Source organism: Choloepus didactylus, chromosome 6, assembly GCF_015220235.1.
Source record: "Choloepus didactylus isolate mChoDid1 chromosome 6, mChoDid1.pri, whole genome shotgun sequence".
NCBI classification, from domain to species: Eukaryota; Metazoa; Chordata; class Mammalia; order Pilosa; family Megalonychidae; genus Choloepus; species Choloepus didactylus.
Genome location: NC_051312.1, coordinates 78,349,146 through 78,364,805, shown reverse-complemented (window position 1 = coordinate 78,364,805; position 15,660 = coordinate 78,349,146). Strand labels below are relative to the sequence as shown.

At 37.1% G+C, this 15,660-nt stretch overlaps 1 protein-coding gene and 1 long non-coding RNA gene across 2 annotated transcripts in view; one reads left to right on the top strand and one right to left on the bottom strand.

Annotated features, from left to right (window-relative positions):
• Window positions 1-15,660, bottom strand: part of LOC119537716 — a 50,822-nt gene that overhangs the window by 19,662 nt on the left and 15,500 nt on the right. The gene's annotated exons all lie outside the window — the stretch shown is intronic.
• On the top strand, window positions 12,576-13,523 carry LOC119537702 (olfactory receptor 56A3-like). Its single transcript, XM_037840244.1, has one exon. The coding sequence runs from the start codon at window positions 12,576-12,578 to the stop codon at window positions 13,521-13,523; it is 948 nt and encodes a 315-aa protein (XP_037696172.1).

The window sequence follows — 15,660 nt, the reverse complement described above, 5'->3', positions numbered from 1 at the left end:
AGATAATGCTCACTGAAGTAATAGAAAATAGGCTTGCAATGAGTGAAAAGATGGGCAATCTCAGGGAATAAATAAATTATATTAAAAAGGAACAAGTAAAAAACAGACATTTATAATATCTGAAATTTAAAAGTCACTGAATGTGCAGAGTCACAGGGTGGATAAGGAATGAGTCAGCGAACTTGAAGATAGGACAAAAAAAATTATCTAACCTAAAGAAAACAGAGAAAAAAAATTAAGAAAATAATAGCAACTCAGAGACATGTGGCATAGCTTACATAAATGAATCTGGAGTCCCAGAGAGGAGAAGACAGAGATTAGGGGAAAAACTTTAGAAGATATAAAAGCTTAAATTTCCCCAATTTAGCAAGAGACATAAATGCATAGATTCAAGAATCTCAGCAAACTACTAGCAATGTAAATACCAAGCAGGATAAAGAAGTAAAAACAGCCTAGTCACCTCATGATCAAACTTCTGAAGACCAAAGATAAGAGAAAATCTTAAAAGCATCCAGAAGAAAACTACACATTACAAAAAAAAAAAAAAAGAGACAACATTTCAAATTACTTCTCACTCTTCATTAGAACACACAGAGGATAGAAAAACTGGAATACTATCTTTAATTTACCAAAAACAAAAAAATAAAACTATCAATTTGAATTCTATATTCAGTAAAAATACCCTTCAACAATGAGCGCAAAATAAAGACATTTTCAGGTGAAAGAAAATAAAGATAATATTTCCTGAGAAGATCTGCTGAAAAAGAATGCTAAGAGATATTTTTTAAGCTAAATGGAAAAGATAGCAGATGGAAACATGGAAAACAGGAAAGAATGAAGAGCACCAGAAATGGGCAACTGACATGAGGAGGCAATTTTCTGAAGGGGAAATACAAATGACTCAAAAACATATGAAAAAATGCTCAACTTCTCTGGCTATTAGGGAAATTCAAATCAAAACCACAGTGATCACAATGAGATATCACCTCACACCTACTAGAATGGCCATTATCAAAAAAAAAAAAAAGAAAACGCGAGTGCTGGAGAGGTTGTAGAGAAAGAAGCACACTTATTCACTGTTGGTGGGAATGAAGAATGGTGCAGTCACTCTGGAAAGCAGTGTGGTGGTTCCTCAGGGAAATAAGTATAGAATTGCCATATGATCCAGCAATCCCATTACTAGGTATGTACCCAGAGGAACTGAAAGCTAAGACACAGACATTTGTAAATCGACTGCCAAGAGATGGAATCAGCCCAAATGTCCATCAATGGAGGAGTGGATAAACAAACAGTGGTATATATGTGCAATGGAATATTATACAGCTGTAAGACAGAACAAAGACATGGAACATATAACAATGTGGATGAAACTTGAAGATGTTATGTTGCATGAAGTTAGCCAGAAACAAAAGGACAAATTCTGTATGGTCTCACTAATATGAACCAACATTAATGAGCAAACTTTGAGAGTTAAAGCTGAGAACATGGGGTATCAGAAGATAGAGGGTAGAGCTTGGGCATTTGATGCTGAAGGAATATAGAATGTTCAACAGGACAGACTGTATAGATCCAGAAATGGATAGCACAATACTGTGTGCTAGTAGCACAATAATGTAACCGTACTGAACAAAGATGTCTGTGAGTAAAGTTGAAAGAAGTACGAATGACACCAGAGGGAAAGACAGACAATAAAGACTGGGACTGCATAACTTATGGAAACCTAGAATGGTCAATGACAGTGCCTGTTCTGGTTTGCTAATGCTGCCATTAAGCAAAATACCAGAAATGGATTGGCTTTTTTAAAGAGAATTTATTAGGTTACAAATTTAAAGTTCTAAGGCCATAAAAGTTTCCAAACTAAGGCATCAACAAGGGGATACCTTTACTGAAGAACGGCAGACGGTGTCCAAAACACCTCAATCAGCTGGGAAGGCACATAACTGGTTTCTGCTATATTTTGCTACCAGGTTGTGTTTCAAAATGGTGTTCTCCAAAAGGTCTCTGGGTCTCTCTTAGCTTCTCTGAGGCAAACTCTGGTCTTCATCTATTAGCTTGGCATTTCCAAACATCCTTCTGTCTGCATCTCCAAGCATGAGCAAGCATCTGGGTCTCTCCAAAAGTCTCTCTCAGCTGCTCTAAGCTCCTTCTTTTAAGACTCCAGTGATTTAATTAAGACCCACCCTGACAGGGTGTGGCACATACCTCCATGGAAATAATTCAGTCAAAGGTCCCACCCTAATCAACAGACTAATGAATCTGCCCCCCACAAGATTGCATTAAAGAACATGGCTTTTGGGGGGACAAAATATAATCAACTGACACAGTGACTAAATGTACAAGAATAAAAATATTTTTACATGTGGGAGAACAAATGAATGTCAACATTGCAAGGTACTGAAAAAGGGATGTTATGAGGGAAAAATATATCAATGCAAACTAGAGTCTATAGTACACAGGAACATTGTAATATGATTCCATTAAATGTAACAAAGGCAATATACCAATGCTAAATATCTGTAAGACGAAGATATAAGGATGGGGTATGGGATTCTTGGTGGTGGTGGTGTCTGACCTTATTATTTTATTTTATTTTATTTTATCTTCTTTATTATTCTTTTTTAGTTTTTTTTTTTTTTCCTTTTTGGAGTAATGAATATGTTCAAGTGCTGATTTTGCCGATGAATGCACAACTATATGATGATACTATGAACAACTGATTGTACACCATGTATGATTGTATGGTATATGAATATATCTCTATAAGACTGCAGGAGAAAAAATAACCAGAGGGAAACAAGTGCTGGAGAAAATGTGGAGAGAGGGATATACCTGTTCACTGTTGGTGGGGAAGTAGAATGGTACAGTCTATCAGGAGGACAGTGTGGTCATTCCACAAGAAGCTAAATATGTGGGTGGCATAAGGTCCTGTTACCTCATTATTAGGTATATACTTGGAAGATCTGAGAGCAGGGACACGAATGGACTTCTGCACACTGGTGTTTATGGTGGTAATATTCAGGATGTGTGATGAATGGAGATGGTCTGAGGGTATATTGACTGATGAAAAGAATGGTGAATTGTGGTCTATGCATACAACAGAAAATTGAAAAAAAATTTACATTAGCAACCAAAAGAATCTAATATTTAGAAATAAATTTCACCAAGGACATAAAAGACCTATACACATAGAACTACAAAACATTGCTAGAAAAAATCAAGGAAGACCTAAGTAAATGGAAGGACATACTGTGTTCATGGATTGGAAGACTAAATACAATGTGCTTTAGTTGTAAATACGCAACAGATTTTCAAGACTTAATGCATAATAAGTCTTGATAATGTTGATGTTGATTATGTGTTGAAATTGTAATATGTTTGATACATTTGTTAAATGAAATACATATGAATAAAATTAATTTCACTTATAAAGTAAAAGATAAGAAAGCCAGTAAGTGGTGAAGCCAGGGCAAGTACATCAGAGTCTGATTCTAGAGTCCATGCTCTCAGCCACTAAATTATTTTGCCTTGACAAGCACAATTCCCTAAACAAGCCCTCCCTTAGGAGTTAAAAAGGGATTTCTGAATGGAAAGCTCTGCTTAGCCAAATCCATGGAGGTCCAGAAAAAGCACAGCTATAAATTTCTACTTGGTAGATTTGGACAGGGCCGGACTTCAGGATTCTTTTTTTCCATTCCCTTGGAAATATTGGATGACAGCAGCCCTTGACCCCACCCAAGGGCAATAATTTCTTCCTGCCCAAAGTGAATTTCACTTTAAGGGCATAGTGTCCATCATTTTCTTACTGGATTATTTTTATTGTTTCTCTTTGTGAATTTCAAGTATGTTTTCTTTTATGTGGGTCCACTGGAAAAGGCCAAACCTCCTGTTCTGATGACAGGTAGAGTGGGGCATAGGGAGAGTGGGATATACCAGGGAACTCAAGAGTGGTCCAAAACAGGAAACCATTTTGAAGCTTAGTAGGCAAAAAAATATCCTGTTAGCCTAGAAAAGAAGGTGAGGGAGGCGGGCAGCTTTGGGTATATCAAGATTTGGGGCCTAAGAGAGCCATTCCATGTCTGTAGGATTGAGTAACACAACTGACTTTAGCTCACCCATCTCAGTTCCTTGATGTTAATGACCTGGGGATTCTCTTGTGATAATCAGATTGTGAGTCAATCTGTCATAGGAATCCCATCAATGATGAGCAATGTTTTAACACAAGGGTCTTTTTTGATTGATATACCACCAATCTCTATTTTCCTGCTCTGAGGAAGTCCTGCCTCAGGAAGTTAGGGATGACAAAGACAGCTGGCCAAGAGTGCTCCTGGACCTTTCTACAGGCTGCTTCCTGCTCTATTCTCAGGGTGAATCCTCTACAAGGTCTTTCTGTAGCTCTGAAGCTGTGCCAAGCACCTCCCTACTCCTTAGAAACCAAGAGCTATTTCCTAGAGTTCAAGATGGACAGGAAGAAATTGATAGGACAGACATTTCAAAAATCAAAAGAAAGAGTAAGTAAGAATTAGAATGGACAGGGCAAACATTTCAAAATCAAAAGAAAAACCAAATAACCTAATATAACTACATTGAAGCTAATTTTTTTTAAAATGCAATGGCTTTGGTTTGTTAATTTTCTTGGGGTATGGTAGGAACATGTTGGAAGCACTGTAGTTATTTTAGATTATTTGTTTTTCTTAATCCTTTGCTTTGTTTTGTTTGAAATATTGTGGGGGGTTCTGTTGTTTTTTTAATTATTCAATAAATAAAGTTTTAAAAAAATCAAAAGAAAGAGAGAGTTAGAAATACAATAAAAATTACATGTAGGGGATAGAGGAGTGAAGAAATGCATTTCCAGATTCATTATTCAACATTTTCACAAGCATACACTGCTTGCTATTGGACAAGGTGATATGTCACAAACTGGAGAAAGATAAATAAAACAAGGTCTTGAACCTCAGGTTACAATGTTAGAGATGATGTTCTGTTTTTGAGCATGGATGACAGAAAAAAATGAAACCTTTCACCAAGAAATTAAGGAGGGAAAAGGGAAAGAGAAGTGGGTTTTAAGAATTTTAAAAATATAGTTATATTTGAAATGTTATACATAGAACTTGCAAAATATCCAGATAGAGCTTCCCAGCAATCATTCAAAATATAACACACTTGGAACTCAGAAAAAAAAAAAATCAGGTCTGCAAATATAGATTTCCTTGTTGTTATTTAAAGAAAAGGACAAATAAGGTAAGACGTATTAATTAGCATGTAAAATAATTGGAAAAAATACAAAGATGCTGTGCCGGTTTGAATGTATTGTGTCCCCCAAATGCCATTATCTTTGTGGTCTTGTGGGGCAGAGATTTGCTTGGAATGTGCCCCACCCAGCTGTGGGTAATGATAATTTTGATGAGATGTTCCCATGGAGGTGTGGCCCCGCCCATTCGGGGGTGGGCCTTGATCAGTGGAGCCATATAAAACATGCTGACTCAAAGAGACAAAACGGAGTGCAGCTATGAGTGACGTTTTTAAGAGGAGCAAGCTTGCTAGAGAGGAACATCCCGGGAGAAAGCCATTTTGAAACCAGAACTTTGGAGCAGACGCCAGCCGTGTGCCTTCCCAGCTAACAGAGGTTTTCTGGACGCCATTGGCCATCTCCAGTGAAGGTACCCGATTACTGATGTTACCTTGGACGTTTTGTGGCCTTAAGACTGTAACTGTGTAGTGAAATAAACCCCCATTTTATAAAAGCCTATCCATCTCTGGTGTTTTGCATTCTGCAGCATTAGCAAACTAGAACAGATGCTTTAAAATCTAAAGTTTAGACTGAGGAGAATTTTCACATGGTTAAGTAGTTGGAGATTTAAGAGAAAAAGGAAATATTTGATAAAATATGATTCTAGAAGGGGTAGGAAACAATTAAGGACATCTGGGTAAAACCATGCCATGAAAAAGTATCTACTTTCTCCCCACTATCCTAGTCACAAAAGAAAATTTCTTATAATGGAAACCAGGGATACCATCTACATAGCAAAACTGAAGATCTTGTGTTAGGTAGTTTGGTAATGGAACAAAGGAGAAGAAAATCTTTGAAGATGGATCTCCCACAAAAAAAATATCATAGCTGCTATGACGACACCAGTACCTTCTAACTGAACATCAGTCCTGACTCATAACAATACAAACCACACATAGATGTAAATATGTCACTATAAAAGAGAAGACAAAAAGGTTTATGAAAGAAAAATTAAAAGAAACATAAACCACTTTTGTGACTTTATAGAATTCCTAAAAATTATCCAAAAGAAAATTGAAGAGGAAAGATATGGTGACTACGACTTCAACAAATTAAAAGATTTCCAAAAGAATGGTTACCATGAACGAAAAATGACAGACGGATGACATGGTGGAGGAGAACTAGCAATATATAGACCAAAAAGGGAATTACATTACAATATGCAAGGAGATTGTATATATGTCAAGAAACACAAATATTATTAAAAGAAAAAGAAGTGCAAAGTATGTGAATAGTTAAGTCACAGTATGAAAACAAGAAATGGCTAAACAGTGTAAGAATGCCCAGTTGTCAGAAGAAAATCAAACTAAAATAAGATATTACACTGATCGACTTTTCCAAAACATATAATGCTGACTGAAAATGAAAAAAGTATCGGATTTATGACCAGACAACATTTTGATAAATTAAATATAAAATCATTCTCTCTTAGATAAACATATAGCTAAATAAGCTTGATGAAGATTAAAAAGATGTTATTTTAAAACACTAGGTTTGGTGCTTTCAAAATGGAAAGGAAATAACAATAGTCTTGGGATATGCAAAAGGAAGAGAAATAAATACAAAGCAAAATAAGGCCTTGAAGAAACTGACCTTAATTGCATCTAACTGAAGGACTGTGACTAATCCACATGAGGTTCAAAATTAAAATAAGAACTAAAGGAACAAATCATGTTCCTAAACTGATATTCAGTTACATACAAATCCCTTTTTAAAATCTCTCATAACAGCATAAAGTGCTATAGGAGCTCTCTCTCTCTGAAGAACACATTGTATTTTCTCAGAAAGATTTTGTGAAGTTTTTCTTGCTCTTTATCATTATACTGCTATGATAACAGTCATAAGTTACAATCAATCTATTCAATGCCATAATTTGGCCCTACACAATAAGGATGTGTAGGAAGCCTATGAGTACTTTGGAGTAAGACTAACGGACTTGGAAGATGTTGCCTGTACATTTGCAAATGAGTGTGAGCATAAATAAATGTATACGTGAGATCTCTTATTCAGGAGACTGAATTACAGCCTACAGGACACACAGCCAATGTAGTGCCTCCAAGGGATCTTCCCTCCAGAGAAAAAGTCATTCTTTTCTCCCATCTGTCTGTGCCATGAAGTCCTTGGGGCACCTAGGAGTATACACGAAGAATTTCCCAAAAGCCATGGTCCCCTGAGGCTCTAAGATTATAACATCCCCAGATTCTTCGAGAACTAACCAAAACTGCAACATCAGTGAAGGCAAACCCCATGCTTCACATCCTCTGTAAGTGTGTTTGGGAAGGAAAACATGTAGAGAGCACCTGAGGGAAGGCTGGAGCAAGATAGGAAGGCTCTAACTCTTCTGCCCTGATCTATGTTCCTTTCTGTTCCTGACTCAGTGGTGTTAAGGTATTTTTAATAGAGTGTAAAAGAGACTGCCTCTATTCTCAGGTCAAGAGTTACATGTAAGAGCCTGTGTTGTGGACCCTTCTTCCTTTTGGTAGTGCAAGGGAGGCCAAGAAGCAAGAGACTGTCCACGGAAGATTCCTGGGTATGTTGGGAGAATTGGAAAGTGGGTCATCTGGAGCCTAGCTGAGAAACTTGTGGTTTCTAACTATGAATTTGAAAATCTAGGGGTCTTAGAAATGAGAATCTACATACAAATGCTTGATAATGGGAGAGATGTTAAATTCAGTCTATGTTACTTCCTAAGTTGGAGACAAAGACAACCGTGGGCACACAGCGGGATCCAGGACATAGTTCAGTGGATTTCAGAACCATCTAAACAATTTGTAAATGCTAGTGTACCCAAACCAGAGAATTATGCCTGCAAAAGCAATGGGCCATCTGTCCATACATGCACTTAATAACATCTGAAAGTATACTAGTAAGAAAGGTTTTGCATGTTTCTCTGGATCCCATGTTGTTAGATGATCTCATCCACTTTGTTAAACCTGCAGCCTATGAAAAAGCTTGAGCTGCAGGGGGCACTTCTTCATTCTCTGACCTTCAGTTTCCCTGACTTTCTCCTCTTGTCCCTAGTTGGAATTAGCAACCATTAGCTCTAATATTCAAACACGTGACAACACTGGAAAACTCTGACTGCAAACCAAGATCAAAAGCAAAGATCTAAAGGACAAATTTCTTTTCAGGTGCTTTACCTCTAGGAATGAGTAGGACTTCAAAGCGTGTTGAATAATTATGGATTGAGGAAAAAGTAGGAACCTTAAAGAGATAAAAGAAGGATAAACAAATAGTCCGTAACTGTAAAAGAAGTCAAATAATCTATATCCTCTTCAGAAATATCATTCTAATGCAAGATATAATTATACTACTTTTCTTCAGGAAAGAAAAACCATTCTGATTCCTCTGGGTTCCCCAAGAGTACTCATGCATTAACCAACAGTTCTTCCATGTGTCTGAACCCTCCAAAGGTCATTTAAATATTCTCAGTGATACCAAGCAGGAAACCCTTAATTCTCTCTAGGAGTACTTTAACAGCCTTGAAGAAGAATAGATCCTTGGAGGTGGTGAAATTTGAGCTGTCATTTGTAAGTTAAATGTAACAAATTTTCAGAGAGGTGACAGAGGATGGGATGAGAAAAGAACAAATGACACAAACTAAATGAGGAAGGTGATATTTGGAGAGGAAATGTGGAATGTGACAGCCCAAATTGTGCACGTGCTGTGGAGATACCCAAAGCTAAGGGTGCTTGTACCACCTATAACAATCCTGAGCTTCCCAGGAGCAATCAGTTCTTGCCCCAAACTCACAACTGTGGCAATGGAAAGAGAGGGAAAGACAGAGCAGAATGGACATAGTACCCAGGCCTGAGAGGTCTCTTTGGTCATGAACTCAAGACTGAAATTAAAGACATCCTCCACTTCTAGTATCCCTCACACTCAGTAGTCACTCCATCAAGTCAAAGCAGAAAACCAGCAGACAAGAGGTGAGATTTGAGGGGCAGGGGATATGGAGATACGAAATACTAAAATGAGTCAGAGGATCTGGCTGTACAAATAGTTTTGTAATTTTCATTGAACCCTTAGGTGACAAAGAGTAAGACAGGATCCAATGGAAAAGTGGACTAAAGATGGAACTGACCCTAGGAGCAGGAAGGGGAGCACAAGTCAGATTTGCTAGTGGAAAAAAATGGAAGATTCTAGCCTGCTGGCAAAATGGCCTTAATTGTTGGTAGGAGAAGAAAACAAGAACAACAAACAATGCCAAATAAAATATGCAATTTGAGACGACCATGGTGACACACTATTCAGATAAATTCATATACTCACTGATCTAAGACTTGAAGAAAGCGTTTGGAATTTTATTTCTCCCACATTTGAACTCTACCAGTTGAACTGTAGAAATGACACAATCACTAAAACCCTACTTACTAATTTGAAAAAATTAATTGATAAAATTTAGTCAACTTGCCCTACCTACCTCACAATTATGAGTCATAAACTAAACAGTGTATTTCAAATTCATTACAAAATTGCCAAAGCCACTACTGATAGACCTATTGTTAGCCAGAGAAAAATAAACTGGAAGATAATCTAAATCTCTTCTGAATATGAAGTGGGAAGGACCATCCCTGGCAGACTCAGGCTGCACAGAACCTCCTGCTTTGGGAAGTAGAGGATCACGATGATGAGAGGAAGGCACCTGGGAGGAAAGCCCATCCTCCCTCCTCTTGGTAGCAGCCCCAGGGACTGACAGGGCCTCTCTGATGTGGAATATTTGTTCTGAGAAGAGCCAGCTGGGCACCAATGGAAATACATCTGCAGAATAAGAATCACGTAACTGGAAACAAAATACTATTTACAGCATTACAATACAAGTATAAATCTATTGGTATGAAAACATCATTCAGTTCTGGGTTCACATTTTTATTAAAAATAACTTCCTTCTTCCCCAAACCCAAAACTATGTCTCCCCCTACCAGATTCCATTTTCAGAACTATTCAATGATCAGTGATGTTTGTTTTTTTTGTTATAGGCATATTGAAGTGGCAAGTTATTTTCACAGAATTATTTATTACATTCAAAGAAGTCACAGAAGTCAATCCAATCTAACCCTCTACATGAGGCAGGATCAGGATTAGCATAGTATAGCGTGGGTTTAGATTAAGAAAGCTGATTTGAACTCTCAATTCTCTCATTTTTAAATGTTGATAATAATAAAACATGTCTCACAAAATATTGGATAATTAAATGGCATGAAGCCCTAGAATATTTGAGCACCATTCCCAACTAGTAGTAGACTTCAAAGGTAATTAATGTCTAACTTAACCGTTTATTGGGTAGCTTAATGTGTAAGAAGAAAGGCAATTCTTAAACACCTAATGAACAGTGTTTCCAAATCCACAGAATAACACCTTAACAATGGGCCTCTGTCCTTGTAGACAAGTTTAGGTACAATGGACACAGGATCAGTGACCACACAAAGACCTCACTCCTCTATTTATGAAGCTAGGGTCTTCTGGATCTCTTTCACATTCAGTGAAAAGGAAATTTGCATCCTTTACCTTTAAGGTAAATGTGGGTACCACATGATTTTATTTAAAATTCTTTTTCTCTAGCCTCCCCCCCAGGACAGAGTCAGTCAGCCCTCCCCTACACTCTCACAATATTCTATGCATGACCCTGTCACTGCTCCTCTCATTTGTTTTCTTATTCTTCCAGCTTTCCTGAGGAAACCTACTTCTTTGAGAGTCAGGACAGTTCCTTATTCAATATTGTGACCCTAAAAGCTACCAGGATGTCAGAGAAAAAGATTAAATGATGAAAGAACAATGGCAACATTGAACTATTGTCTAATGGTGGTGGTGGTGGGGGGGGGTCTGGATCACTATACATAAGAAGGAAGGGGGAAATGGAGAGGGTTTAAACAACTTTAAAAATGGACTTCACCCCCACATATCGCAATCAGAGGAACCAACTTTTTATCTTCTTTAATGACAATGATTGCTTCCTCATAGCTATGTGGAATTGATATTTTTCCGGTCAAATCATTTCCTCCAGATGTTAGGAGTCTTACAATTACGAAGATAAGAAATAGAAAGAAAAAAAGCAATTATATGTTAAAGCCATACCAACCAAATAAAAGTGACTTTTTAAACAAATTAAAAGTTAACTTTATTTTCTGCATATAATAAATTAAAATCTCTAATAGGGCAAATTAAATATAGCTGAAAGCCAAAAGGGGGTGGCACTGGGACTAGTGAAATTTCTTTGTATCCCTACTTGTGCCAGACTCTGCTAGTATTTGGATATACTTTAACAGTTAATGTACAGATATGTCAGACTATGTGGTCATTAGAAAGACAAAAAAAAGGAAGAAACTAGTACAAATTTGGTGACTCAGTGTCACAAAAATTTTAGTTCTTGTTTTTCCAGTCAGACTATACAACTTGAACTATTCTCTGGATTAACAACAAACCAAAGCAGTGCTTTCAGGCTAAAGTCTATTCTTAACAGGAATCACCGATTTTTGAGTATTTAAGTGCATGTAAAACTGAAACACTTTCATGAAATAATGTTTAACCTTATCAACGAAGTGAATGTTTTGCAATTTTTTCCAATGTCTAATAAGAAATTCAGTTTTATATTATAACCTAACATATAATGTCTATGTACATACTTACACACAAACATATAACTGAACACAATCTTCATGAAACAAAATTTAACCTTCAAGGTAGTGAACACCAATGTTTTCTATAAAGTACTAACTTTTCTATTTTACTCTATTTCATTAAAAATCATGCCTAGTGATCATTTAATTGATTCCACAAACTACTTAGGATATCATTATATCACTCTGAATTAAGTAATTCCTAATGTATCAGAAAGTTAGGCTGCCATGTTTGCAACAGCAGAAACAAACTTCTATGATAGCTATTCATGAACTAAGTAGTTTTCTGCTTCTCTTTAGCTTCTGTAAAGACATAACAACTCTAAAGAAAATAAACAAGAAACACATAAAACAATAACCCAAATTACATTTCTTCAGTCCACTATGTTGTTCAGAGGGATAGATATATCCCACTAGCATTGCACAAAGGACAAAGAAATACATATACTCTGATCTGCAGAAATGACTAAGATCCTTAAGTTACCCTAGGTAAATAAAAAATTGTGCTGTTTAACGTATCTTGAGTCAGTAGATAATTTTTCTTTTAATTTTACAGATCAGTAAAAGAAAGCTGTAAAAAAATGAGAGAGAAAAACTGCTTTCTCTTCAGAATATATAAATCTTTCAACATTTAATAAACATTTTTGTGGAAAAAAAATACATGAGAGAATATGACAGCACACCAAAATCATACCGTCTCGACTGAGGTGTCAGAATTCCTCCTGAACTGTTTTGTCAGGTCCCACAGCTGGCAGCTCTGGCTGTCCCTGCCCCTCAGCCTCCTCTTCCTCCTGGCCATGGGGGCCAATGCCACTCTCCTGATCACCATCTGGTTGGAGGCCTCTCTGCACGAGCCCATGTTCTACCTGCTTAGCCTCCTCTCCATTCTGGACATGGTGCTCTGTCTCACCGTTATTCCAAAGGTCTTGGCCATCTTCTGGTTTGACCTCAGACCCATCAGCTTCTCTTCCTGCTTCCTCCAGATGTTCATCATGAATTGCTTCATGGCCATGGAGTCCTGCACATTTATGGTCATGGCCTATGACCGCTACATGGCCATCTGTCACCCACTGAGGTACTCATCCATCATCAATGACCAATTTGTAGCCAAGGCTGCCATTTTTGTTCTTGCCAGGAATGTCCTACTTACTGTGCCAATCCCTTTTCTCTCTGCCAGACTCCATTACTGTGGGAGAAATGTCATTGAGAACTGCATCTGTGCCAATATGTCTGTCTCCAGGCTCTCCTGTGACGATGTCACCATCAATCGCCTCTACCAATTTGCTGGAGGTTGGACTCTGCTAGGATCTGACCTCATACTTATCTTCTTCTCCTACACCCTCATATTGCGAGCTGTGCTGAGACTCAAGGCAGAGGGGGCTGTGATCAAGGCACTAAGCACATGCGGCTCCCACTTCATTCTCATCCTCTTCTTTAGCACCGTTCTCCTCGTCTTTGTCTTCACTCACATGGCTAAGAAGAAGGTCTCCCCTGATGTGCCAGTCTTGCTCAATGTCCTCCACCATGTCATCCCCGCAGCCCTCAACCCCATTATCTATGGGGTGCGAACCCAAGAAATCAAGCAAGGAATCCGGAGACTGCTGAAGAAAGCGTGGTGATAAGGGCAACTGCAACTGGATCTCTGCATTCCTCAAGTAGGATTACCGCTTGAATTACTAATGGACACATGGCCTGAAAAGCACAGCTCTGAGCTATAATCTCAAACTGGGTAAACTAGATACTCTGTCTTCTCTTCTAACTCTTCAGGGTTTTATTGTTTGTTTCCTTGTCTCTCATTCCTCCTTCAGGAATTTCTTTGATACTGCCTCTTCTGTTCATGCTTATAATCCTATTTTGTCCAAAATAATGAGATTCCTTAAGGTAGGTCCTAGAGCGAGAATTTTATGTTCCCTAAAATACAACTGTGTAATTTTCATGAATTTTGTATTCCTGAAAAAATAATTGCAGGTATTTTGCGGTTGTCTTTAGTGCAACATGTTTTATTGTTATAGTCACAAAAGAAATATATTGGAGAAAAATCCATAGAAGTAGAATTTCATCCCTAAATAATGGGAGCTCATCACTCTTCCGTAATTACATCTTTGTCTCTTGGACCTCTACCACATATCCCCTGCACTCTCTTTATCCCTCTCTCTCTTCCTCCCCAACCCTCCCAGGTTAATTGCCTGCTAAAATGAAACTTCAGCACTCTTTGGAAGGCCATAACAGAATCCAGAACCTCCACAACATAGAGCTCAGAATACTCAGGATACAATTCTAAATTAATCAACATACAAAGTACTACAACACATTGATCTAAGCCCAACAAGAAAGGCACTAAACTGAGATGAAATCCAAATTTACCCATATACATTAAATGATGCAATTAAAATGTTAATGTTGCTAATACAGCTTGAAGTAATGGAAAACATGTTTGCAATGAAAGAAAAGATGGGACATCTCAGGGAATAAATGAATTATATTAAAAAGAAACAAGTAAAATTGAGAAACTTATTACAATATATGAAATTTAATCACTGAAAGCACAGAGTAGAAGAATAGATATGACAGAAGAATGAGTCCGTGAATTTGAAGACAGGACAAAATAAAATTTCTAGCCTAAGACAGCAGACAACAAAAATTTCAAGAAAATAATAGAAACTCAGTTACCTGTAGCACATCTTACAGATATGAAACTGGAAACCCAGAGGGAAGAAGACAGAGATTAGGCCAAAAAGATCAGAATACATAAAAGCTGAAATTTCCCCAAATTTAGAAAAAGACATAAATGTATAGATTTAAGAATCTCAACAAACTACAAGCAGTGTAAATATCAAACAGTATTAACAAATAAAAAAGGCCTATTCATATAAATAATCAAACTTTTGAAAACCAAAGACATGATAAAATCTTGAAAGCATCCAGAGAAAAACTACACATTACAAAAAAAAGAGAACATTTCAAATTTCTTTTTACTCTTCATTAGAAAAAAATACAATAATTAATTTATAAAACAAAAAACAAAAATACAAATCCTGAATTCTATATACATTAAGAAATAGAGTTAAATAATAAATAAAGACATTTTCAGGTGAAAGAAAATTAAGAGAATTTTTCCTGAGATGATGTGAAAAACAAGAATGCTAAAACATTTTTCTTCAAGGTAAAAGGAAATGATAACAGAGGAAAACATGGATGTGCAGGGAAGAATGAAGAGCACTAGAAGTGGTAAGGATCAGATAAATATAAAGGATGGTTCTTTTCTCCTAAATTCTTGACATTGCTTAGGACTATTTAAAACAAAAATTTTAACATTGTCCTATGGGGTATATGAATTTTGAAGATGTTATACAGATAACAATTATATCACATATATAATACATTTTATTTGAAAAGGTATAATATTAACTCTAAGTAGGCTGTGAAAAGTGAAGGATTTATATTGTAATCCTTAGAGAAGAAGCTAAAACACAATGCAAACAGATTATTTGAAAAGCCAATGGACAGAAAGGAAAGGCAGAGCTAACCTCTCCATTGTGGAATAACTAGAGAAAACGCAGAAAACAACCAGGACAGCAGTTCTAGTGTACGAGTGGCCAGAGAGGGACTTCTACATTATACATGGAGGAACAATATGAAAAAGCATGATGATTATGAATGAAAGGATGGGTAAGTTCATGTAATCATGACCGTCTCTAGGGCTGGCTGCTAAGCACTGGCCCGGAGCAGATGACGGAGCACCTGCGCTCTCCCACA